This window comes from Cryptomeria japonica, chromosome 5 (genome assembly GCF_030272615.1).
Source record: "Cryptomeria japonica chromosome 5, Sugi_1.0, whole genome shotgun sequence".
Classification (NCBI taxonomy): domain Eukaryota; kingdom Viridiplantae; phylum Streptophyta; class Pinopsida; order Cupressales; family Cupressaceae; genus Cryptomeria; species Cryptomeria japonica.
Genome location: NC_081409.1, coordinates 241,049,065 through 241,077,019, shown reverse-complemented (window position 1 = coordinate 241,077,019; position 27,955 = coordinate 241,049,065). Strand labels below are relative to the sequence as shown.

Here is a 27,955-nt window from a genome sequence, read left to right as displayed (position 1 = left end):
GAACTTACAAAATCTGAACCATCAAATGTTGAAGAAGCCTTAACATGTCAAGCTTGGAAAGATGCAATGATTGAGGAATACCAATCTATCTTAAAGAATGATGTTTGGGACATTGTACCTAGACCAAAAGACAAATCAGTTGTCTCATCAAAGTGGTTATTCAAAATCAAATATGCACCAGATAGTAGTATTGAAAAACACAAAGCCAGATTCGTTGCTAGGGGGTTCTCTCAAAAGGCTGGCATTGATTACGAAGAGACATTTGCTCCAGTTGCCCGATATACTTCTGTGAGAACCATCATTACCATTGCAGCTTCCAAAGGGTGGAAGATACACCAAATGGACATAAAGACCGCATTTTTGAATGGTATTATTGAGGAAGAAGTATATATAGAACAACTTGAAGGCTTTGCTACACATGATAGAAACCTCTATGTGTGTAGACTAAAAAACGCTCTCTATGGCCTTAAGCAAGCTCCCAGGGCATGGTACGGAAGGATAGATAGCTATCTCTCCAAACTAGGATATTCCAAAAATGAAGCAGATTCTAACATATACTTCAAAATATCAGATGGTGACATGTTAATACTTGTTCTCTATGTTGATGACTTGTTGATAACAGGAGAAGATCACCTCATTGCAAAATGCAAACAAGATCTTGTGGCTGAATTCGATATGAAAGATCTAGGTCTACTGCACTATTTTCTGGGCCTAGAAGTATGGCAAAAGGAGAATTATATTTTCCTAAATCAAGGAAAATACACCACTAATATCCTGACCAGATTTGATATGATGGATTGTAAACCTCTCTCCATTCCAATGGAAACAAATCTTCATAAGCTCAAAAGTGAAGCAGTAGATTCGGAACCTACAGATCCTACATACTATAGACAAATTGTTGGATCTCTCATGTACCTGGTAAACACTCGCCCTAATATTTGTTACACTGCCAATGTGTTAAGTCACTTCATGTGCGAACCTAAGAAATTTCACCTAATGGTGGCTAAGCATATTCTGAGATACTTACATGGCACTATTGGACTTGGCCTGAAATATAAAAATGTTGAGATACAACTCCAAGGGTATTCTGATTCCGACTGGGCAGGCAGTTCCATTGATCGTAAAAGTACAACGGGGTGTTGTTTTAGTCTTGGATCAGCTATGATATCTTGGTTTAGCAGAAAACAGTCAGCAGTTGCTCAGAGTTCCACTGAAGTCGAATCAAAGAAACGGGACTCGGACTCGGCTCGGACTCGGCAAGGCTGACTCGGACTCGGACTCGGGACTCGGTGTCAAACTCGGCTCCAGACTCGGCTAGACTCGGGATAGTGAAAAACTCAAGAAATTTAGAGATTTTTAAATATTTAAAACTTGTTTCAGACACCCTTTATTGAATACACCTTAAAGACACAATAACATCATCAAACTCGGCTCATTTGATTACATACACAAGTATACATCAATCACATAAGCATAAACGCAAATTGTAGCTGAAGAAAATAACAAACATAGATATATAAATATTGTCAAATGTATACAATATTACAAAACTCATGGAATAAAAAATCCATGTCATCATATGATCATCATCAAATATTTCATACAAATACCAAAGGTAAATACAACTACAAGTCTATGGCTCAGAGGAGCCTGCACCCTCCGGCCCCGGCCCCCTGCGAAGGCGTCTAAGGTAGGTCCTGGATGATTCGACTGCCATAGCCGCTCCCCATGACACCATGCCAGGCTCACCAACATCAGGAACATTCGTGTCACTATATGCCTCTGAATCTCCTGTCTGTGCTCGTGCTCTCCGCTCCTCCTCTGCCATGGCTACAGTCTCAACCTCTATATCTACCTGGTCGATCCAATTAGTGTCAGACTCGGAGGTTAAATTTTCTCTACTTCTATCGACGCAGTTTCCCCCATATTTTTCGACGGGGGTTTGGGGGCAACGCCCCCAAGGTGGGGTCAAGGGGCAGCGCCCCTTGTGCGCTCCCTATCGCGATACAGGGCGAGGTCGAGGGGCAGCGCCCCACGAGGCCAAAAAAACTTATTACAAGTCTGAATTAGGGTTTCTTTGAGAGTCTTCCTTAGGGCCTGGTCTTGCTCTTGTTGCTAATTGGGTCTTGCTTGGTGAGTGAGTATCATTCTTGAAGGTCCAAGCTAGGTCAAGTTGGTGAGTGATAAAGTCTGGAATGTCATCCTGATCTTCAAATGCCCTGAAATTTGGCTAAGTCTGGAATATCCTGATCCTGAAATTTGACTAAGTCTGGAAAACTGAAGAATCCTCCAAAAACTAGATTTTGCAATATAACTCCTGGAGGCCCGAAACCACTCTCAAACATCCTGACAGTATATATGGAATATAACTTAAAGTATAAGAATATAAGTGACATTTCCTTATATCTTTCTTCTTTCTTATACTTAAATGTTATATTCCATAAAATAATCCTGACGGAGAGACCAAAATGTCAAATTTCGCCCTTCCAAAAACCTTATTACTTTTAAAAAAAACTTTTTAAAATGTTTTTTTTTTTTGTCATTTTATTGACCCAACCAGTAGCCGAGTCTGGGGCTCAGGACTCGCCGAGTCTGGCGATTTTGAGCCAAACTCGCCAACTCGGCGAGTCTGGCGAGTTTACTCGCCAACTCGGCGACTCGGACGAGTCCGAGTCCGAGTCCCTAGGACTCGCCGAGCATGACTCGTACTCGGACTCGCCGAGCATGACTCGTACTCGGACTCGCCGAGTCTGGGCGAGTTCGGGCGAGTCCCGTTTCTCTGAGTCGAATACATGGCTGCCTCCATGGGAGCACATGAGGCAGTATGGTTAAGGAAATTGCTAGTTGGACTATTTGGGAAACCCCTAGACCCCACTGTGGTTCACCGTGATAATCAAAGCTGCATCAAACTTTCTGTAAATCCAGTCTTTCATAATCAATCCAAGCATATAGAAATCCCATACCATTACATAAGAGATATGGTAGACAGAGATGTTATCAAATTGACCTACATCAGCCCTGAAGAGCAAAGTGTCGACATATTCACCAAACGTCTTGCAAAGTTGAAAGTGGAATACTTTAGAGGTAAACTTGGTATGACTAAATTATAATGGAAATTTATAATATTAATATGATTCATATGTAATTTGATATATTCATGAATATCGTGGATGCAATATTGCATGTATGTGCTATGTCATGAAAGGTGACGATCTTTCATGTGATGTAAGTGTAAGATCGCTATTGTAAGGTGACGACTTTCACAATAGCCTGATCTGTTGTCAAGATTGACTACATTAAGTTGCTGTCCCGGAATGTGCCGGAAATCTTGATACTAAATTTTTCTATGATGAGTTATAGAATTGTTATCATTAAATGGTTGTTCCGAAATATGTCGGAAATTATGATAACAATCATATCATGATTGACTACATTAATTTGTTGTCCCGGAATGTGCCGAATATCATGATACTAAAATTATTTCACCTATGATAATGACAATGTTACAATTGTCACTAGAATCAAGGTTGTAATCTGATAAGACTTCAAGTAGTTGTTGTCCCGGAGTGCTGGATATCAGATAATCCATATCTCCCTGAGATCTGAAGTATTTCACTAGTAAGTGTTACTGAGTGAATGATCATGTCAAATGAATATGTATATCTAAAAGGTTGTTCCTTAAAACTCAATTATGAAATTCAATCCTCTTTTGCTAAGAGGGAGTGTTAAGGATATAGCTTCATTCGGACTGAAGCAATCTGTATATATATATATATATATATATATATATATATCCCGATAACTATTGGGGTCGAATTAGTTAGTGAGCTCGAGCACCATCATTGTTAACTAATGAACATCAGTGGTGAACAAGGGATGGAGGGTCATGACTCTACGTGACATAAGCCATGTAGACATCATGCCCCTACATGGACATGACTCTCCATCCTTATGTATGCAAAGGCGTCGACAACTTGCTGGTAATTGAAATCAATAACTATGGCAATCTTATGACCCAGCAAGTTGTCGACATTATCGTAGAAGATTAATATAACAGAGTTATATAGATACGCAGTGGAGGAAAACATATTCATTGCAATGATCTCATTAAAGGCTATCCTTCCTAAATATTATCAGACTATTATCTTCTCTATCTCTGGTCCAGATTCCTTAACACAATTACCCATACAAGTAGTGATAAAAAGGGGAAACAACATGCCCCCTTCAAGAAACTAACAAGACACACACTTGCATCCTCATTTTCTCACACTAAAATAGATCTGTTGTTCTTTGACATAGAAATCCAACTACTACTCATCCACACTCCGAGAAATACACATGGATATGAATTACTGACTTCTTCTCTAATCCTTGTAGGGGTACATGCTTCAGACGTCCCCATGGGTTACCTTGAAAGACCCAATTAGTTTAGGTCATTTTCCTATGAACATTATCAAATATTGTATTGGCTCTTTCATGATAGCTGATAAGGATATCCATCCTTTGCTCTCTCCACATTCAAACAACATATTTGATACAACTTTGACCCAGTCATGGACTCAATTATTTTTTTCCTCCTATGTTGCACCTTCCTCTCACATGATTATTTGTAATATTTGAGTTCAATGAAATATTTCCCAACAATTCCAGGTTTAATCATTTTGGTCCCCGGCCCTAAGAATATTTTGTTCTTGCTCTCCTCGAAGTTATCTTGTGGTATCTTTATTTCTGTAAGACATTGATGCACAACTTGGCTCCCTCTTGCTATTGTTACTAGATCTATATTTGCGTCCCAAAAACCTATATTGATCATTATTAATTTCTTTAACATATATATATATGTTAAAGGAAAACAAACTTAATGTAGGAAACTAAGAGTTTTGATGATCTAAAAGAAGAAGGTGATGCTAAATAGTTACATATCAAGGAGTGCTACAAAAAGACAAATGAATCATACAAAGCAACAATCAACGCAAAGAACACTAGATTTACCCTAAGAAACCCTTTCTAGAAAAAAAGCCCAATAACAATAACACCTCTAATAGATTATGAATTAGAACAAGATAATTACAATATACAAAGAAGATTTAACATGTGATAGACAAGAGATCTTCATGCACTATCAAATCCAGCAGCATGCACCCTCAAAGAACCTATCTTCAATACAACTATGAGTTACCCTTCAGCCCATAGTTTGCAGACTCGAACTCAGAGAGTACTCAACAAGCCCAAAAAATTTGACTCGGCAACTTAGAGAATACTTAAAATTAAAATTTCTTAAAGAAACATTATTTTTTGGAAAATTCAATTACAAGTATATTAAATTAAAAATTGACATCTCAAAGAGAAAATGCATGGTTTTATAGCCAAAAAAACATGTGTAAAAAGCATTTTAACCAGCATTTTACCCACATTGCTGTTTTTATCCATGTTTTTCCTGTGTCTATAAAAACTCGCAAGTTAAACTTGTAAAAACTCGCAAGCTAAACTTGTAAAAACTCGCAGAGCAAAAAAAAAGAGAGTACTTGGCAACTCGGAGAGTACTCGCAGAGTTTGCAAACTATGCTTCAGCCTATAATTAATCCAGTGGCATTGCCTTGCTTTGGAAACCTCTCACAAAATCATACAATCCTCCATCCCAATCGTTGGATTTATAAGAAAGGGGCAATATGAAAAATAACAAATAGTTTCCAATACCATGGGTTCAAAACCATAAGCCAATCCATGGTCAAGTTGATCCAACTTGGAATGAAGCACCCCACCTAGAGCATAACTTCTCCTAACATAGAAAACAAGTCCTATGCCCAAGATGATCAACAAGTCAATCCAAGCACTCCATTTTGGATTATACAAACCCCTTACAACATGCTCTTCAACCCAGATATTATTATTCTTTCAAAGATGCCATTACAAGTCCATTTGTAACTCCCTTTATCAATGATTATACAAAATAACTCCCCATGTCATAGATGATCTTACACATGTACATATAATCCAAGTAGCATATGAGAATATCATTGATTTCCCCATGGGTGGCATCCCATTCCAAGAGGGTCCATCATTTACAATAATGGTAAAATATTATTATGCCTAGCTAGGTTTCCAACATTACAATAATATTCAAATATTATTGCAAGGATTTGCAAGGTTTACAACACACCTATCCTAACACTTATCATTAACTAGATAATAAACAACAAATTGTAAACAAGATGATGAAATAACTAAGAATTGCAATAGAAAAATGATCATTTCATTTCAAAACAAGCAAGAAACAACAAAGAATTGCAACATAACAATAATCATTTCATATTAAAACACGCATACACAACTATGAGTTTAAGGTTGAACATCAAAGGTCACACTCTTGATGATATATTTTCATTACCAGAATAATATATGATTGTCTTCAAACAGCTTAACATAGCAGTAAACTTTGTGATATTAATGTACCTATGTATCCACTAAGCTGTCTATCATTTCAATTAGAATAAAAGACATCTAGACAAAATAAAGGTTATTTTCTATAATGGAGTAAAAACTTTGTTCCTAATGTAAACCATCTTTTATTAATTATAAAAGATATCCTCACAGAACAGTGTCATAAATATCCTCATAACAAAACAGTTTGATGAGTTTTCCTTTTTATTTAGTAAACACGTCTACTTCTTATCATCATTGTGAAAATAACAGAACATGGGGAAACTTACAAGTGAGAGACTTTTGAAGATATTTAGAACCCAATCTCCGTTTCCATCAGCATGCTGCAATCCGCCATGATGTAAATTTGCTTTGTTGAAGAAAGCACATAAGATACTCTGTTAGAACGCAATTCAAAACATGCAAATATGGCATGCATCAAATAAAAGAAGAATTCAATAAGCAAGGAGTGCCAAAATTAAAGTCAAAAGGGCTAAAGTGGGAAATTAGCAATAAATAAGTATTCCCTGAGCTGGCAGTAGTACTGTCCTTGTTTCCAAGATCAAACAACTAGATATTTTGTTGAGGTTCTGTTTTCTTCCAGTCTTCTAAATAGAAAAGAGAACTGCATTTTTTGTGAGCACCCAGGATTTAGATTTTAATTTCTACAGTTCAGATTCAAAATATCCAAACATAGGATTTCTTCTGTAGAATTTACAATGATTAGAGTATGTTTTTTTCTAGATATAATGGCAGTACTAGAGACATTTTTTTGACCACATGGAAATACATCAACACTGGCATCAGTCTTTGAATTGTCAATAGAAGAATCAAATGCATAGATTTATTGGCCAAGCGGCTATAGATGATTGGGAGGTCATTCATTTTGCTGGCCAAAGCCAAATTTCTGACCTCAAATAATGTGAATGAGAGGCGTATTCTCGGGACATTGAGGATAAGAAGTAAGTTATCAACATCTCGGATATTGATTGGGGTCTCAAAAAGTAGGTACCTTTCAATGGCATTCACAAAGTGGTTGATGTTGATTGTATATTACTAGATGGAAAAAATGTTGAGGTAACTTTGGCTCCTCACTCAAAATCATAATGTTAATGCATGTCTTACAGCTTTAAGAACTCAGAATATTCCTGCATTTGGTAATGATAGTGATGGTATCTTTCTGCAATGGAGAAAAGAAAATGAACATCCATTTGGAATAAATGTGAAACTGAGTGTGGAAGTTGCCAATATCTCTTTGTCTGAGCTGGAGATTTATGTTCAAACGTTGGAAAAAAGAGTGATGAGATTATTTTCTGCTAGAGAAAATTGGAAGAAACGCATCAAAACAATGTTGGCATGCTGCTCTCTTGTTAAAGGAGAAAGAGATAAGTAGTTAGCTAGAAAAAAGGTTGGCTAGAGACCCCCAAAAGGCCTTTTTTAACTTGAACTTAGATGGTGCTTCCAAGAAGAATCCTAGGTTGGCTAGAGCAGTAATGTCCCCATTTTAAGCAAAATTTATTTATGAGCATTTAGCCGGATTCCCAAGTTTTCCCATAAGCTACTTGGTGAGTTGGGAAGATCTCCAAAGTTTGTGGAGTGCTCAAGTTGCGTCTTGCAGGGATGTTGTTGGTTGGCAATGAGTTCAATGGTTATATGGAGCCTCTTGATACTTTTGGAATCAATTTTTGACCTTTCGGTGCTCTCCAAACTTCTTGGAGGAGCAGGCTATTTTTAGTAAGTCACCCAATTGCTTTGGGTCATCGTCTTATGACTCCAGTATTATTGTGGTATGATCAGAAATGCATAATTATGTCATCTGGATACTTTCCACAACTTGGGTTGGGTGCTTAGGCTTGGGAGACTTTGCACATTAAAAATAATATTAATCCTTCTAAAAGGTCTTTGTCAAGGAAAAAAAAATTATTATATTTTTAATTGAGTACTTCCCTCTAAAAAACTATATAAGGTTGTGGGCTCATTTGAGAGGTTAGACTTATGAATGTTATATTGTTATGCTACTAGAGAGAATCTAAGTTCTTCCAAAGATTCTTAAGAACGAAAAACCCCCTAGCTAGCTAATGTGGTTTCATGCAAAGATCACCATTGTGCTACAGAGAAGAGTTCTAATTTGATTTGCAGATATGAATGTTTTTGATGCGCTGAGTTGCAAATTTTGAAGTGATTGCTATCAAGAAATTTGATGTATGTTTAAGGTGATTTCTGCGGTGATTTGTTGGTTGTACGATTCACTCCAAGCAGATCATACCTCCTCATACTAGCCGTAACATCTGGGAAGAATTCATTGCTGGTAATGAAACTCATTTCTCTAACATTTTGATATGATAATGATAATAAAATGTAGGCCATAGAGTTTAAGGTTGCAGATTTGATCAATGGTTGTGTCATACCATTCACTAGAGGTTGGCATGTGAAGCCTAGGCTGAAGCACTAGAGTTTTACTACTCCAATGACCTTGTCTAGGATCGCCTTAATCATATTTGCAGTTTTCAAGACACTTTGAGGTGGAAAACTGCTGTTTGGTGAGTTATGTTGCATTTAATGATGTTGTACCTGCTTTGCTAGCGCCATTTTCAGCCTTGAGGTATCTTTCAGATTATTAATGCTTGGTGGTGTGTTGGGAGTGAGTTTGTTGTGATTTATAAGTGATTACCTTGCCGTTCTGTCATGATCACGATCATGTCATGAGTAGTATCATTACCACATTCATTGATTGCCTTAAATACCAAAAATGTAAATGTTATTGCAATTTTCAATTTAATGAACAAGTTATATACTAGATGATGTATTTAAGATTTATTACTATGACAATAATATTATCGTCTTTCTTTTCTGCAGGTGTAGAGGATGAACATGTATCGATTTCAATGTCATCCTTTTCTTTTGAATGATGTATATATAGTAAAACAGCCACGATCAAGTGGCACCTTCAAGATGTCACTTGGTCGTGACTTGTCTACCGATTCACTTAGTGTTATGATAACTAATCGGTGTCAAAGCAAATGATAACAGATCGATATAAACACACCCGATAATGAATCGGTGTTAATAGCAAACAATAACATATCGATATAAACACTCCCGATAATGAATCGGTGTTGATAGCAAACAAGCCCGATAACAAATAGCATTAGATCGACGCTTAACTATGTTAAGCAGGTCGTCGATCTAATCCATCTTTATCAATATCATAATTATGATCAATGTTACAGTCTGATAAACATATTCAGTTCGGAAAGCATAAATCAGATAATCTAACAGCATAGATGAGTAAACCAAAACAAAATAGAAGAGATTAACGAGTTAGGAAAGTCTTATCTTGCAGAAGCTACTAATGCATTAACACTCCCTCTTAGCTTTGGAAGATAGATAAAGTAACCTGCATCACATTTCCTTTTTCATAATGTCAGTCTCCAAGAATATATATCATCTATACATATGATAAGAAGTATCATCAGGACATAATATAAAACATCATTCATAGAGTATCACCTAACCATGTGATATAAAAATTCATCATTCCATTATGACAAGATATCACCTAAACACGTGATATCAGTATTGCCTAAACACGCAATACTAAGGATAAACATATGAGGATGGTTAGATTCTCATCTTATCCTGTTTGTGATATGTGCACAAACATTTTATACAAATGTTTTATCACAACACCATCATGGCACATCCATGACATACCAGAGATCCAACATGATAACTGGTTTAGAGAATCATAAGATCGTCACCTTATGATGTCTACATACAAGTGTTCATAATCTAAGAGATCGTCACCTCTTAGATATGAACACAAGGGGGTGAAACCCAGAATGTCCCAACATGACAAAAGAAGTTTACACATTAAACATCTTATTTAAAAAGCAGATTACCTTTCTATCATACCTAAACCTTTTCTGAAGTGATCAACCTTCACTCTGGAAAGTGGTTTGGTCAGAATATCTACAGTCTGATCTCCTGTGTTAACATATTCCAATTTGATCACATTTTTGTCTACCATGTCTCGCACATAATGGTATGGAATCTCAATATGCTTGGATCTGTCATGAAATACTGGATTTATAGAAAGCTTTATGCAGCTCTGGTTGTCACAATGGATGACAGTGGGTTTCATGGGTTCACCAAATAGTCCCACAAGCAACTTCCTAAGCCATACTGCCTCTCGAGCAGCCATGGAAGCTGCAATGTACTCGGCCTCAGTGGAACTCTGAGCTACAGAAGACTGTTTTCTGCTGATCCAAGATATCATGGCGGATCCTAAACTGAAGCAACACCCTAAAGTGCTTTTCCTATCAGTCACACTCCCAGCCCAATCTGAGTCTGTAAATCCGTGTAGGTCTAGATCGACTTTCTCATATTTGAGACCAAGGTTTAGAGTACCTTGTAAGTATCTCATAATGTGTTTCACTGCAATCAAGTGAATTTCCTTCGGCTCACACATAAACTGACTTAAGGCATTGACAGCATAACAGATATCTGGCCTTGTATTCACCAGATACATCAGGGACCCAATCATTTGTCTGTAGAGTGTAGGATCAATGGATTGTGACTCTGTTGCTGCTTCCTTAAGTTTATGTAAATTTGTTTCCATGGGAGAGGTCATAGCTCTGCAGTTATGCATTCCGAATCTCTTCAAAATGTCCAAGGTATACTTTCCTTGGTTTAGTATAATATTTTAAGAATTTTGCCATATTTCCAAACCTAGGAAGTAATGAAGGAGTCCCAAGTCCTTCATATCAAATTCTTTAGGTAAATCTTTCTCACATTGATCTATGAGGTGATCTACTCCTGTGATTAGTAAGTGTAATGTCCCCTACTAGGGTTTGGTCTATTTAACCTATAATTAATCTATTTCAATGCACTTATGACTTAAACAACTTGATTAAGAGCCAAGTCTATTCTATCTTTCTTTAGTCTATCAAGTACTTGCTAATTTACCATACTAGATAATTAATCTTATTCTGATTCTTTTATATATCATTTGCATATTTATTAAATACTAGATACATGAATTATTATATTCTGATTCATTTATATATCATTTGCATATTTATTAAATACTAGATACATGAATTATTATGTATTACTGCACAGCAGTTTCTAAAAGATATTATATTAATATCTATTATTATATTAATATTTATATTTATATTAATATTTATATTTATAACCCTTATATTATTCCTTATTCTAATTTGAGTATATATATATATATATATATATATATATATAGTGTAATATTACCAATTGTTTATGTATCAGCTAAATCCTTTTATATAATTTACTAATATTAATTATGTATCAGCTAAATCCTTTTATATAATTTACTAGTATTAATTATGTATCAGCTAAATCCTTTTATATAATTTACTAATATTATTACAACTTAAAATAATCCTAGTTAGTAATTTGTTTACTGGCTGGTAATGGCAGACAGATCTGACGCATGTCAGATCTGGTCTGCCACTGTATACAAATTTAAGAGTGGCTGCCATACATATTGCAGTCTATCTTAGTATTACTATTAAGTTTTGCATTAAAACATTATCGGGCTTCATATATAAAGCATGCATATTAAGCACAGCACCAAGAACAAAGATGTTTACTACCTATCAATGAATATGGATCTGCATATGATCATAATCTCTTATTCTTCGATCTCCCCCCCCCCCTCTTTCATGGTTGAAAATACCTTCTTATATCTTGATAGTGAATATGAGGTGTTGCGTCTCCAAAAGATACGACTAGTGCCTATTTATTAATGCTTAGTCTTGTATGCTAATCGCACCTTCCCATATTATAATTGATAACTAATTAAGTGATAGTCCTTCAGTATTAAGCATCTTCATATTAGGGATGTGTCATCGACTGGTAGTAGCTGATGTGCTTAACAGTATCGTGGCCTGAGTTATTCCAATAACTAGTTTCTACCTCCCGGTCATTGTCGTATATGGTATGGTCGATTATATTATTTAGTCACTACTTTGGTCAGTGCTGCACTCTTAATGTCCTGTCTTCTCCTGGATGGTAGACACGGACTGGTATTGTGTAACTTATTAACAAGTGAATCGCACATCTTATTTCCATTAACCATTTATTAGTTTGTAAAATCTCTTTAATAAATCGGGTTTTATTTGCATTTTGCCGATTTCTTAATAAATTGGTTTATTTCAATCTATGAGTGTATAATATATTAGTGATTAGATAATATATCATAAATATATTAATAATTGATAATAATTATTCTTATCTAATTAATTAATATAAAATTATTAATTAAATAATAAAGAATTTATTATTTTATTAATTATTTAAGTATATAAATTGTGTTTACAATTGTAAATTATGTTTATAATTTATAATATATAAATTATGTTTATAATATAATATTATTTTATTTTTCTTTGAATATCTCAAAAATGTTATTAATAATAAATATTAATATGTATTAAAATAATAATATTTAATAAATAAATAAATAAATTTCAAATAATCATTCATTGTTAATTATTATATTGATAATAATAATTGTTGCTTCATTTAGGATATATAACGATCAAGGAGGGTACATGACAATAAGTCATCAACACATAAAATCAATAATAACATATCACCTTTATTTTGTTTGTAGTAGAGATTTGGATCTGCATCATTTTTAGAGAAGCCTAGTTTAGAGAGATAGGTGTCAATTCTTTCATACCAAGCCCTGGGAGCCTATTTAAGCCCATAGAGAGCTTTCTTGAGTCTGCACACATGAGACTCTACACCCTGAATTTCAAATCCTCCAGGTTGCTCTAGGTAGACTTCTTTTGAGATCTCACCATTAAGAAATGTTGTCTTAACATCCATCTGGTGCACCTTCCACCCTTTTGCTGCTGCAATGGCTAGTACTGTTCTTACTGAGGTATATCTGGCTACAGGTGCAAAAGTTTCTTCATAATCTATTCCTTCCCTTTGAGAGAACCCTCTAGCTACAAATCTGGCCTTGTGCTTTTCAATACTGCCATCTGCAGCATGTTTGATTTTAAAAAGCCATTTAGATGACACAACTGATTTCTTAGTAGGCCTAGGAACGATCTCCCAAACATCATTGTTCATAATGGACTGATACTCTTCAGACATAGCATCCTTTCATACTTGATGTTTAAGTGCATCTGATACATTGTTTGGTTCAGCTTTAGAGAGATCATTCATAAGAGCAACATAGCTAGTGAACTTATTAGGTCTTTTGCTTTCCCTGAAGGTTCCTGAAGGAGCAGCAAACTTCTAAGCTTCTGCTACAGTCTTGGTGGCCCATAGAGGTCTTTTCTTAAGGTTTTCTCTAGGTGGGATTGGAGTTTCACCTATAGTTTCCTCAAGACTCTCCCTCTGAGGCTCAGGAGTAGGGTCTTCTTCTATGTTAGGAGTGGGGATATAGATTTCAGGTTCTATTGTACTTAGGGCTCTTTTGAAGGCTAAGTCTTCTTCAAATATTACATCCCTACTAAGTTCAATATTTCTCTGACCATGTATATATATTCTATAGGCCTTGGATGTTTCACTATATCCTACAAGTATTCCTCCTTTTCCAAAAGGTTCTAGTTTTAGTCTTAATTGTGTTAGTATTTAGGACTTGAAGGTCTTCATCTATGTTCTTTTGTTTTATTCTCATTTTGTTCAATCTTGATTCTTCTTGGAGACAATCGTCCCTTAATCTTTCAAACTTAGGATATTTGGACCTTGCACTAATGCCTTGGACGAATGTACTCCATCCACTAGGCAACCCATCTAGAGCAATGAGTGTTAACTCTTTGCTTTGGATCTCGTAATCCAGAGTTGCTAGTTCATCTCTTAGAATTGATATCCGCATAAAGTAGGCGTTGATTGTCTCCCCCTTGTTCATGGTGATATGATTTATTTCTCGTTTTAACGCCAGAGTTCGACTTGCATTTGATATCTCAAATGTGCTTTCAAGTGCTTTGAACATTTTATAGGCTGTCTGATGTTTTCTTATGATGGGCATTATGTTGTTTCTCACCCCATCAACTATTATTTTTATGGCTTTTTCATTTCCTTCAATCCATGTGGTTTTGTCAAGTTCATTTTCAGGTTGATCATTTTTAGTTTGAACAAATGAATCCACTTTGTTCTCCTTTAAGATCATCTGGATTCTGAATTTCTAGGCTGAAAAATCATCGCCACCTCTGAGTCTGTCTTCAAATCTGATAGCACTTGCCATTGGAGAAATGTGATGTAGTATATAACCTTGTTCTTAAATTATTCACAAAATTGAATAGCCTCAAGTTCGATAACCTGGCTCTGATACCATGTAAATGTTATTGCAATTTCCAATTTAATGAACAAGTTATATACTAGATGACGTATTTAAGATTTATTATTATGACAGTAATATTATCGTCTTTCTTTTCTGCAGGTGTAGAGGATAACATGTATCGATTTCAATGTCATCCTTTTCTTTTGAATGATGTATATATAGTAAAACAGCCACGATCAAGTGGCACCTTCAAGATGTCACTTGGTCGTGACTTGTCTACCGATTCACTTAGTGTTATGATAACTAATCGGCGTCAAAGCAAATGATAACAGATCGATATAAACACACCCGATAATGAATCGGTGTTAATAGCAAACAATAACAGATCGATATAAACACTCCCGATAATGAATCGGTGTTGATAGCAAACAAGCCCGATAACAAATAGCATTAGATCGACGCTTAACTATGTTAAGCAGGTCGTCGATCTAATCCATCTTTATCAATATCATAATTATGATCAATGCTACAGTCTGATAAACATATTCAGTTCGGAAAGCATAAATCAGATAATCTAACAGCATAGATGAGTAAACCAAAACAGAATAGAAGAGATTAACGAGTTAGGAAAGTCTTATCTTGCAGAAGCTACTAATGCATTAACAAGAAAGAAATTACAATTGCAGCGATCAGTAGATGCCATGCCACGAAGGAGATATCTTCCATAGATTGATGGCCTGGTTGCGAATAGCAACAAGGATACAGCAATCATTATCCAACAAGTCTTTATCCAGCGATCATCATGAAGGAATAACAATTAATTGTCGATTAAGGACCAGCGATCTTAATTAAGGAGGAAGTTACCATAATAACATGAGGGGGTGCGAATAAGAAAAAAGACTTCCAAGGATCACCTCAATTAACTAAACATGTCAAGCAGTCATGACCCCTCACAAGGATCACCTCTCCTCCAAGAAGTCATAGGATATAAGAAGGGAAAAGACTGCAAGAGGAGGAGCAGCGAAGAGAAAGAGATTTCAGAGTATTGAGCACTCAAGCAGATAAGAGTTCCACTTCAGGTTGCACAAGTATTAGACAGCAACCTATGTGTATAGCCAATTCTGGGGTATGATATGTGTATATATATGGCAAAATAATTAGCATTGATAATTATTAATCTTAAAAATGTTAAATATAATATTCTACCTTGCTGATATATATGTATATTATATGTTGATAACTTTACTATATCTCTGCCTGTATATAATGTAACACATATGACGATTCCCTTAAGGATTCTCATCCATTGGGCCTTCTCATTTTGGAGGGGAGACATAGTACATACGAAAGATGCAAGTAGCTAGGAAGCCACACCGTTAGAGACACCCCAAGTGGGGCTGGGAGGCCGGATGAAGGTTATCATTCCGTGCTCCCAGGCTGGGTGGAACAGCTCGAGGCACCTTGTATGTTCTGCCAACTGGTGCTCCATAATGACAAGTTGGTTGGATAGAACTTCAAAGGAATCCCATATGCATATCTTAATATTGCAATAGTGCATTTGAATTCTATTTGTACAATATTGGTTTATATGATTATTTATCTTGTGATACTAACTTGGATGTAGGCCCTACATCAAGATACTAAAGTAACAATTCCCACTTCCAAGCATTTATGCAAACCCTAATTGGGAAATTTTAGGGCAGATCAAGTAAAGTCCCAGTAGGGGACATTAAACGTTCAGACTTGTTGCAGCATGTTCTAAAGTGTTTCAGACCTGCACCAGCAATCATCATCACTCATTCAAAGTATCTCCAGTGATCCACGAGGACATATCTTCCCCCCCCCGAGGCCCACGTCTTCGGGACATGGCATCCCCCGTCATCCCGCCACTGTCGTTGACCCGTCACCGAAGATGCAGAGACATATTGGCATCTCCAAGTCTCCTTGGAAACGTCCATGCATCCCTTGAGAGACACAGAGACTTTAAAAGCACATAAAATTTAATAAATTTTTATTTTTTAATGAATTTTGGGGTTTGTGGATAACTCTAATATGACGTGGGGCCCATCCATGCCCTCTATGCATTACAAAACCCCCTAAAATCACTGATTTAACTCACATTTGTATTTCTGATTTTTTTAACCAGCTAGGTGACGAGAAGAAAAAGCTCAGAAAAGAGTGATTAAAGGAGTGAAAACTAAAAGATTGAATGAGTGCAAGCGTAAGAGGAGTGATAAGGAGCAAGAAGAAAAGGAGGAGGAGGATTCTACAGCATTTTGGAGAGATTTTTTCAAGCACAAGGTAGGCTATTTCTTGTTTTTTGTTTGTTTCATTTTCTGATTTTCACTTTTTTATTTTTTTTTGTTGTTTTTTCTTTGTTTCATTTCAAAATTAGATTTGATGTTGAATCTTGAGGGTCAAATGATGAATGATTGATCTTGAGGGCAAAATGATGAATATTTTGCCCTCAAGATTCAACATCAAATTTTAAAATTTAAATTTTGTTTTCAAATTTGAACTTTGTTAAACTAGGCTGAAACTACGTGCTTATTGAATTTATTTTCATTTTGATTTTGTGAAATGCAATGTCACTATCACAATGAGCTCTCATGACATGAGTGAGGATGAGATAGAAATTCATTCTCATAGTGGAAATGATTCAGAATATGAACCTGAGGCTAAGGGGGGTGATCATGGGGCTGATCTTTTGCCCAATCTAGTTCCATGGCAAGTGCAACTGCTAGTATAGATTGCCCTTTTGAGTTATTGGCACAGTATGCTAAGGGTCCTTATGATCCTAGATCTCCTCTCAAACGGTTTGCATCAAAAATAGCAGGCACATCAGGGACGGGTGGTGGCACAAGTAAGTGGCAATGCAACATTTGTGGTCTTTCATGGTTTGGCAGCATCACTAGAGTTAATGCGCACTTCCTTTTTTGTAGAGGAAAAGGTGTGGAACCATGTCGTTTTTTGGAGGATCCTAAGAACATTGAATATAGAATTGAGATCAACAAACATTAGGACATTCCTAACGATAGAGCAGTTGCAATCCTTATTACTTTGGTAGGGCACACCTTCAGAAGGGCCAGCAACATACTTCTACTCATACATTACAGACAAGAGGAGTGATGTCACGACATTCGTCCACTTCCATTGTTGTGGCCCCAATCACAAGAGGTTAAAGGGACAGGGAAACGCAAGTTGCAAAGTAACCCCATAGCTGATTTGTTCAATGTGCAGTTGAAGAATAAGATAGATGCCATCGGCAAGTTCTTTGCTAATGACATCCCATTTCATGTAGCTCGGTCTCCTTATTATAAGGAGATGATGTCGATGGTGGCAAGGGGAGGACCATCATATGTGCCACCAGATGAGACCAAATTGAGGACCATGATCTTGGATAAGAACTATTCCAAGTATATGTTTTGATGGAGAAGATGAAGGCATGTTGGGTGGACTCTGGATGTAGCATAGCTATGGATGGGTGGACAAACATTAGCCATTGTCCACTCATCAACATCACGGTTACATGAGCAGAGGACCCATACTTTCTCAAATTAGTTGATTGTACAAGGCATTGCAAAGATGTTGATTTTCAGTTTGAGGTCCTCAGGGAAGCTATTGAGGAGGTTGGTCCACAAAATGTGGTCCAAGTACTATCAGATGCAGCACATGTGTGCAGAGCTGCAGAGAAACTTATTGAGGCAGCCTAGAAACATATTTCGTGGACTCCATGTTGTGTGCATGTCATGAACAATGCACTGAAGGACATGGGGAAGATTGACTGGATTAGAGGAATGGTCAGCGATGCGAGAGATGTGCAAATGTTTTATCTACAACCACCACACTTAACATGCACTCTTCAAGACCTTCTCGAAGGAGTTCTTGAAACCGATTGAGACCAAATATGCATCCTATTTCATTCTCTTAGAGAGAATGATTGAGTTGCAAGAGGCACTACAACTCACGGCTATGACAGAAGAGTGGAATAGGTGGGTCGAGGCCAAGACAAAGCAGAGGAGGAGGGTGAAGGAGATAGTGAAGAGTGATGTGTTTTGTACTGATGCAAAATACATAGTCTCCCTCATTGCTCCAGTTTTCCAGGTCATAAGATATGGGGATGGGGATGCACCTAACCTTGGAGAGGTGTATGAGTGCATCGATTCTATGCTTGACCACAGGGTTGTTGTGCAAGTAAAGGACCCCACTTTAGCATTCTACAATGAGCACATTCGACCAATCATTCAACGCAGATGGGAGAAGCTCAACACTCCCTTGCATATGGCTGCCTATGCCTTGAATCCTAAGTGGTAAAAGGCTAGAACTGGTAGAGTTAGACCGATTCAGGATGATGAGGTGAAGGCAGGGTTATTTAGGTGCATTGATAGGATGTATGATGCTAGCAATGTCGGCACAATTCGCACTGAATGGACCAAATTTGCCACTCTTAGGGGTTATTCAGTTGCAACAAAGATGGATATAGCAACTATGGCACAAGAGGACCCACTTTTGTGGTGGAATTGTCATGGTCAAAAATCTTTGACTACCACTCTAGCAATTCGTTTTCTATCTTAGGTTTCTAGTTCTTCAGCTGTTAGGAAGAACTGGTCCACATATAGCTTCATCCACTCTCTTAAGAAGAACAGACTTACCTCTAAGAGAGCAAAGAAGCTTGTGGTTGTACATAAAGCTTTGCATCTCATTGACCGCAAGACACTTATGTACAAAGAGAGTCCAGCAGCACAATGAGATGTAGAGCCAAAGGAGCCATCACAGGTTGATGAGGATGCTACCATTTCAAATGCAGGGCTGGTTGGTGTTTGTTTTGGGGATCTTGATCATGAGGAGTCCACCAGTTTCAATGATGAGGAGTTTGCTAATGATTAGAGGCCTCCCTTCACTACATTTTGATATTTGTACCATAGTTGAACTACTCGCCAAAACCAAAAACTCACCAAGGCCCAAAAAAAACTAGGGAAAAACTCGGCCAATACTTGGCAAAAAACTCGGGAACTTAAAAAATTGTTTAAATTTAATTAGAAATGCATTTTTTTTTGCAAAATTCAATGAGAAGATGCATCCCATGAGTCAATAAATGAGAAAACAAAAGAAACAAGCTGAGTCTAGATATATTTAAATGCAAAGTGGGTACAAAATCGCATCCTCATGAGGAATGTTGATGGCTGGAAGCAAAATAGTAAATAGTTTTTGTAGAACTAAAAGTAAATAAATCAATACAATTACATCTTCCTCTTCCCAGCTCTAGTTAAAACTAGGGGAGGTAGACCTAGAGGGTCTAGTCCTAGAAGTCTGCTATGGGTGTGATTGTGCCTCCACACTCGTTATGACTGGCTCAGGCTGTGGCTCGTCCTTCATCCTGGATGTAGCTCTACCTCTAGCTGCACCTGGCACTAGCAATGACTTTTCATCCTCCTCGTCATCCTCAATGTCATCCAGTGTGAAACCAAATGCACTCCCCTCCTCTGTAGCTTGCCTCTCCAAATCACTGATGGCATCCTCTATAAACAATGGAGGTTGCTTCTGCAATGTCCAATCACTATAAGATCTATATCATCCAAATCAATTGGACCATTTAGTGCTTCCTCTACCTTCCTTATGGGCAACCAAAGATTATATTGCACAAAGACAAGGTCATTGAGGCATTTTTGAGCTTAACTTGCTCCTCTTCTTCGTGTGGATAGCCTCAAACAAGCTCCAATTGCGTTCACAACTAGATGAACTACAAGGTTGACATAAGATTCTGAGGGCAATTTTTTTGAGATTTGGGGTATTTCCATCCCAACTTTGCCACCAAGCATCTGCAAAATAAAATTAGGTTGTAGCACCCCTCATGGAGGTCTGAGGGTGAGAAAGAGGGGTAGAGAGATAGGTCTAGATCTTGGGGGAGAGAGGAGAGAGTGAGATGGAGAGTGGTAGAGAGGGGGATAGAGGAAGAGTGATAGGGAGATAGATGGGTCTAAAATTCAAGGCAAATAAAGTGAGTGAGATAGAGAGAGCGAGAGAATGCTGATAGGAGCCTATTGATTGCAAATAAAGTGAGTGAGATAGAGAGAGTGAGAGAATGCTGATAGGAGCCTATTGATTACTAAAATTTGACTGTCTGAAAATTTAAAGGATCTTCTAAAACCTAAAATTTGCATTATAACTCCTAGAGATCTAAAACTACTCTCAAACATCCTGCCAATATATACAAGAAATATAACTTAAAGTATAAGAAAGGAAAAAGACATTTACATGTCTTTTTCCTTTCTTATACTTAAATGTTATATTTCATGTATATATTCTGATGAAGAGAATGAGACTGACTTGAAAAAAAAAGATAATTTTTCGACATGTTTGGGCCTCTTTTTTTAATGCAGCCGAGTTTTTTCTAGAAACTTAACGAGTTTTTGTGAAAAACTCGCCAAAAACTCCACGAGTTTTTCCCAAGAACTCGACGAGTTTCTTCTGTGAGTCAATGGCGTTACTACTCACCGGCCAGAGAAACTCGTGAGTTTTTACAAACTCGTCGAGTTTTCAACGAGTACTCCAACTATGATTTGTACTTAAGTCTTATTTTGATATCATGCTAGTAATTGTAATGCTATTGCTACTCATTGTAATGATGTAATCATCTTTGTGATATTTTCAATATAATTGAATCCTCCAATTTGACAATTTCATTTGTCAAATTTTATTTAGCATTCAAGAAATCTTCATATTTAGTATTTGATATTTTATAATTTTAATAATTTTCCACATGTTCATTTGAAATGTAATTTGTATACATCTTTTCACAACAAATTTTTCAGGTACTATATGTATATCAGCACCACCACCCCACCACCCTCTCCCCCAACGTTGTCCCCAAACTTAGGCCCTTTGTCCCCCCATCCCCAACGGCCATGGAACACTAAGTATCTAATTGTCATTTCATAGTCGGGTTGTGGGGCTCATGATATTTGGCACTATTTGGGGTGTTTCGGCAGTTCTATATTACATCAGTAATTACATCAACAATACTTTTCCTTTATCAACGCTTTGTAACAGCAGCTATACTTCTATTTTAGCACGGTTGTATGTGAACTAACATTAAGTGTACCACCAATGGGTTTGATCTTGTTTATTGTTGATACTTACCCCACTGAATAAGTGCCAATATCATATTCACTCACCATTGAATAACTAGAAGAGTTGTTTTGTATTTTTCCATTGAATATGTGGATGTTTTGGTTGTTACTTACCCCACTGAACAAGTGGTTATTTTGTAATAATCTTTCCAACTGAATAAAGGGAAGTGTCCTCTAAGCTTTTCCACTGAATAAGTGGATGTTTATTTCTTTAAAATTGCATATGCACTCCATTGAATAAGTGGTATTGGCTGGCTTGCTGCCGAGTCCTTTATTTTCAACTTCTCCATATAATTTGACATGTAGATCCTTTCACCCTATGCCCTCAACTTGCCTACCTCAGGAACTCAGTGACCAAAAGGTGGAATGGATATTGCATTGTAATCTGACTTTTAATTGATGTAATTTTCAAAAACAAAATCTAGCGTAGATATTAAAAGAGATGGCTTGGTTATTATGAATGAAAGTGATATTTCTATTCATGGTGGATCCCTTTTTCTTGAATTTAGAACTAATAATGAAGTGGAACGGGAAACTATTGAATCTGGAATGCCTTTAGCCTCTTCTCTTGATTGTAGACAGCTGATAGTGGGAAGGAATTCCCTAATTGTGATCAATGGGCTCTAAAAGGGCTTTTGTCTGAATTGGAAAAATTGACATTTTCTAGAGAAATCTTTGGAGCTTAGAAATCCATTTGATGAAATTGTGTTTTCTCGTTGCCATAAAGAAGAACTTCAGCAAACTTGTTGACTTTTAACTATTTAAGCCACCTTAATTGTTTTGTTTATTCTTCACCTTAGACCTCACAAAGACCATTTACAAAGTCTTTGAGATCCATTATTTTGATTTAATGCCTGTTGTGCCTTGCACACACTCCCTGTCTCCGACAGGGACTCTATTTTCCAAAACTTTGCACAAGCTCTAAAACACAAACAACAACACGATATTAAATTACAAAAGCATGCCAAACTCTATTTTCCAAAACTTTGCACAAGCTCTAAAACACAAACGGCAACTAAACGTCAATTTAAATCTACCCTTGTGGTATTATAATTGTCAATCTGGATTAATTCGTTGTTTTGCTACTAATGTCATTTTGGGCACAGCTAACCCTGTTCGTTTATTTGAAAATCCCATCATAATTTGTGTCCCGGTGCGCAAGGTAGATGCCTCCCAAGGTAGTTGATTCATCCAAGGCACTCGAAGCACCAAGATCCTCTCAAACGTCCAAATTTGAGAAGCTCCGTAAACTAGACAAGATGAAATACGACTTTCAGGGAGTGTTGCAGGATTCCAAGGTTCTAAGTAAATTGGAGAATGTAGGGGATACTGATTTCGGACACATTGACATCCAGTAATTCAGAGACGGGATGTATGGCCCTGACCCCAACTGAAGAGCCAAGAAGATGGTAGAGAGTGGGATAGCGCAAGCCGTTGGGTTTCCACAAGCCATCCAAAACTATGAGTTGATCGTAGAATGCACCAAGCACTACAGGGTAGTGTTCGTCAATGAGATGGTAATCGCAGACTTCACTCCTAAATCCTTCACAGAGGTCTTCGGCATTCATGTTCATGAGGATGCAATTGTTATACCGATGGATGAGGCGCAAGCCATATATGACCAAAATCCTATCAAGTGCAAGAACAAAATGAATGATAACTGCTTCCGAGAAAAGAGGCCCCAAAGCTCCAAAATCCTCAAGAAGACCTAAAGGAGCGAGTTTAATGAAGAATACGGAGATATGGTCACCCTCCTTAGCCACATCATGGGGTTGCCTCACTCTAACATGTTTGAAGAATGGATGTTTTATTATGCTAAAGAGGTTTTTGGAGGTCAAATATGGTTAAATTGGGCCCAAATAATTAGTGACAATATCCCTGAACAACTGGTACAACTTGTAGAGAAGTGGTTCACCATGTCCTCCTACGTGGTGTATATGTTGGCCCGACATTCCAATTTATTGGGACTGATCCGCCTAGGTGAGATTGGAAATGGAGCCAATCAGAAGAAAGTATATGAGTGCTACCCTCAGCTCCATTTCTATAACATAAGCCAAAGGGAAAGAAATAATGTGGCATACACAATGGGCTAGTATGAGCGGGTGAATGATGCCTTCACCATGTGAATGGTTAAAATCATGCAAGAAGGACTACAACAAAGGCTGTCCAAGCAAGCAATTGCGTTGGTAAGGTGGTATGGGACTTGGTTCATCCAGTTTCCTAGATTCTCTTACTTGAAAATTTCAGGATTTGAAGGCTCCCCATACCAACTCCCCAAGTACCCCCCCACTAGTACCCCCCCACTAACAAGTTGATACTCCTAGAGGTTGCCAAGCAAGCAAATGTGACAGGGAGAATCCTCAGGGAGAAGAAAGTCACAGGAATCTCATTCCCAATGACAATTGGAGATAGTGACATTCTGAGAACCCCTACACAGGCAAAACAGTCGACTAAAGAATTGGCCTCATATTGCTTACAAGAGCATCCCAGTAGGACAAGCTTCGATCCTACGGGGTCAGGATGAAAGTCTAATGGCCGACATTATAGGAACAAAATGAATATAGAAGATTATTGGGCCAGTTGTAGTGATGATTTTGAGGTCCACAAGAGAGAGTGCTCCAGGCTTAGCCTATATCAAATCGAGACCTTTGAGTATGCCCGGGTTCCAGAGCAAATAGATGATGATGGGGATTGCGTACAACATCAGGTCTATGACTCCGTCAAGGACTGCCCTCCCTCTGACTTTGATCAACTGGTCTTAGGATCCTATAACCAACTTGGAGGTGATAATGGAGAGACCAAAGAGATTCACTGATACCTAGATATAGCAACATGTTGAGGAATTAACTCATGATGGGGTGAAGTTCACCTACAACCTGATGGGAGACCTTGAGTTTCAATCCTCAGACAAAGAAGAAGCACCTGCTGCAGCACAAGGAGAAGAACACAACAAAGGAGGTGAAAAAGAGCCTCAAAAGAAAAGAAAAAAGACAAAGGCTAGTAAGGAGCCAAAAGCATCCAAGAAATCTCGAAGGAAGAAAAGCCTGTCACCCGTGGCCCTTGCTCACAAGAAATTAGTAATAAGGAGGCCATCCACTGTCGCTACTTCACAAGAAGACTATTGTAGCAGAAGATGCAACTGATGGAAAGTGCCATCCCACCCTTCCTATGCTACAAACAGAGTCAGCTTTCATTGAGACAACAGACCTAGAAGGGTCCAATTTACAACAACAAGAAATACAAATTATTGATCTAGAGGATCCTAAAATTCAGATCGAGGGAGGAGAAATCCTGCCTATTAGATCAAAAGACAAGGAGGAAGACAAGAAGGAAAACGCAACCAAGGGCGAAGAGCAGCAAGAAACAAAGATACTTCAACAGTTACTAAGTGAGGTCGGAGAAAGCTCCACTGGAGGGAAAGAACAAGATGCTGATGAGAACCAACTCTTGTCTCTACTTGGGCAGCAAAGAACAGAAATGTAATCAATTACGTCTTCCAGAGAGCAAGGGAAAGAGGTGGTGGTTACTTCCAGTCCATCTGTATCTCTTGTATGGCTACATGCCCGGGTAGAAAAGGAAGTGGCAATGAGGCCACCCTTGAGCCTCGAAGATTTATTCTCCCAAGTAGGACAGCTCAATTTAAGGAGAAGAAGAAACCAAGGACCTGCTCAAAAATAACCAAGGATGCTCAGCATAACCAGAAAGTGCATGTGGTCGTTCCCCCATCAAACAAATTAGTTGAAGATATAACACTTGCTGATTACAATATTTTATCAATCCCAATGGGAAAAGCAACTAAACAGCAGGAGGTCAAAGAATTTCAGGACTCTATTGAGACAATGCTAAAGCGATTAGAGAAAGTGACAAAGGAAAAGGAAATGTACAAATCCCGAGCTGAGCAGGCTGAGGGATACATTGATCACTTGCTTAAACCACTACAGCATGTTGAGGAAGCTTATGTCCCTCCCGCGGCACTGGCATAAAAAACGACAACTAAGTACGAAAGGATAAGGGCCTCGACCAAGGTGGTGCAGGAATGGTTTGAAGAGATAGCAGAAAAGGGAGTAAAGGTGCTTCAAGAACTGATTTTCCTGGAAGATATCATGGACTGAAATCTAAAACAAATGAAGTCCATCCAGAGTGGCTTAGAAGAAGTGAGGGCAATGGCTAGTGACCCACTTCCCCTCATGGCTGCCTTAGTGTGGACCTTCTCCGAGATCCCCACAAGTCAGCAAATTATTAATCTGCGCGATTGCAGCGTCATCGAAAATTGGCATAGGAACCCTAATATTGAAGAACGATGTCCTGGACATCGTTGATGCAGGATGGGAGACTTGTGAGCACGCCTTGGGATTCGTTGGAGATTGTTGCTCCCAGCTCCTAGGAAATTTGATTGGCGACAGAAGGCCCAAGATGGATTTTGACACGTTGAAACTCCGCTAGAAGAGTCAGCTAAAGAATGACAAGACACCGTACACTAGGCATGACATGGAGACTGCTAGTAGGTTGTGGGCAGTAATGCGTGAGTACGAGGACAGCAAGGCCAATTGGCATCAGCAATTAAATAGGGTGGAAAGTCATTGGGGGGACACTAGTTTTCAGATGGATCACACACCCATGCCTCCTTCGAGCAAAGTGGGCAACTGGCAAAGATATATGGAATTACTTAAATGGTGAAAAGAATTTCTTTCCATAAAGGGAGGAAATATCTATTTTGGGCTGGCATAAAGGATAAAATACAGTCCCCAAAGTGATTTATTTCCTCAGCTACCAAAAGTACCTTTTTTCTGTTTTGAGCTTCGTGTTGTTTACTTTTTGGGACAACTTAATGGCTGGTAGTTGCATAGTTAGTTGGGAAGTGAAATACATCTTTACTAGGTATGGGAGGGCATATTTTGTAGATGAATCTGGGCCATTTGCTGGATTACATCTTGGCCATTCATCTAATTTTTGTAAATCTATAAAAGGGAGCCTTCTCTCTCCCATTTTTGTAAGAAGAATATGAATTGTTGTTGAAACTCTGTCAAATTCAATACATAACTGTTGAAGACTAATCTGTGTATGAATTTCTTGTGAGTGCATGGTTCCACTTCTTCCCATCTTTTATTTCAGTTTATGCATTTTATTATGGAATGGCTCCATTGAGTTGATATTTGATAGAACTTTCAGTTCATACCATTGGAAGTTGGTTGATTGTTAATTTTTGTTCATGGTTAGTCTAAACACATACAGGTTTTAGTTCGATTGCTAAATGTTAAGTTGAATGATTGTTTTAAAGTTCAATGTATGCAGTTAGTAGTTTGAAAATCTTTATTACCCTTTGAAGATTGCACCGGCCTTGGCTTAGTAGTGTCTAAAACTGGCAAAGCAAGGCCTAGTTTTTTGAAAGTTCAGTGTATTAACTCAAAATGTTGTTCTAGTTATGATAGTTTAGTTTCTCTACCCTTATCTTTTTCCATTTATTTAAAAATCTGTTACTGAGTATTCAAATTAGCATTATGCTTAACGAAGATTTGATGAATGTAAGACTTGTAGAGTCTTAGAGTTGCTTGTAGAACCCTATCCGAAGTTTATCCTAGCAGCGGGCGTAAGTCTCCTTGTGTTTACCAGCAAACACATCGCCTATTGAGTTATCCCATGTAAGTCAAGGCCTGGCAATTGAAACCTTGAGGTTGTCCCCTTTTGATCGTTCAAAGCAGCAATAGAGACTCCCTTATGCAAGAGAGAATGGGATCAGCTCAATATTCAATTTTGTGTTGACCAAAACAGATTAGCGTACTTTTCCCACATCAACAATGCCCCTAGATTTTATTACCATATAGGGGTGGTGGCTTGGCTCATGTTTGAAAGCCTCCCCAGTTAATGATCGCAATTTTGCTTTGCATTGGCACATATTACTCACCTAGGCATTGGGAAAAGAATATTTATGATGTGGAGCTCATAAATATTAACAATTATATTTGGTTCTCTATTGGTCTATGAATGGTTGGAAGTGTCAAAGGTGGCCAAGGTGGCTGGTGTTGGAGGTGGCTTATCGATTGTGGTGTGCCCTCCCAACAATGGCTCGTGTAATGTCCCCTACCTGATCTATTTAAATATACTAAAATTGATAGATTTTCTT

General features: G+C 37.7%; 1 protein-coding gene across 7 annotated transcripts in view; it reads right to left on the bottom strand.

The window, feature by feature from the left end:
- Window positions 1-27,955, bottom strand: part of LOC131028836 (uncharacterized) — a 233,591-nt gene that overhangs the window by 185,300 nt on the left and 20,336 nt on the right. For all 7 annotated transcript variants that reach the window (XM_057959191.2, XM_057959196.2, XM_057959195.2 and 4 more), the window contains one exon: window positions 6,711-6,790. In XM_057959191.2, the coding sequence (XP_057815174.2) occupies window positions 6,711-6,790 (80 nt within the window). The remainder of the gene's footprint in view (window positions 1-6,710; window positions 6,791-27,955) is intronic.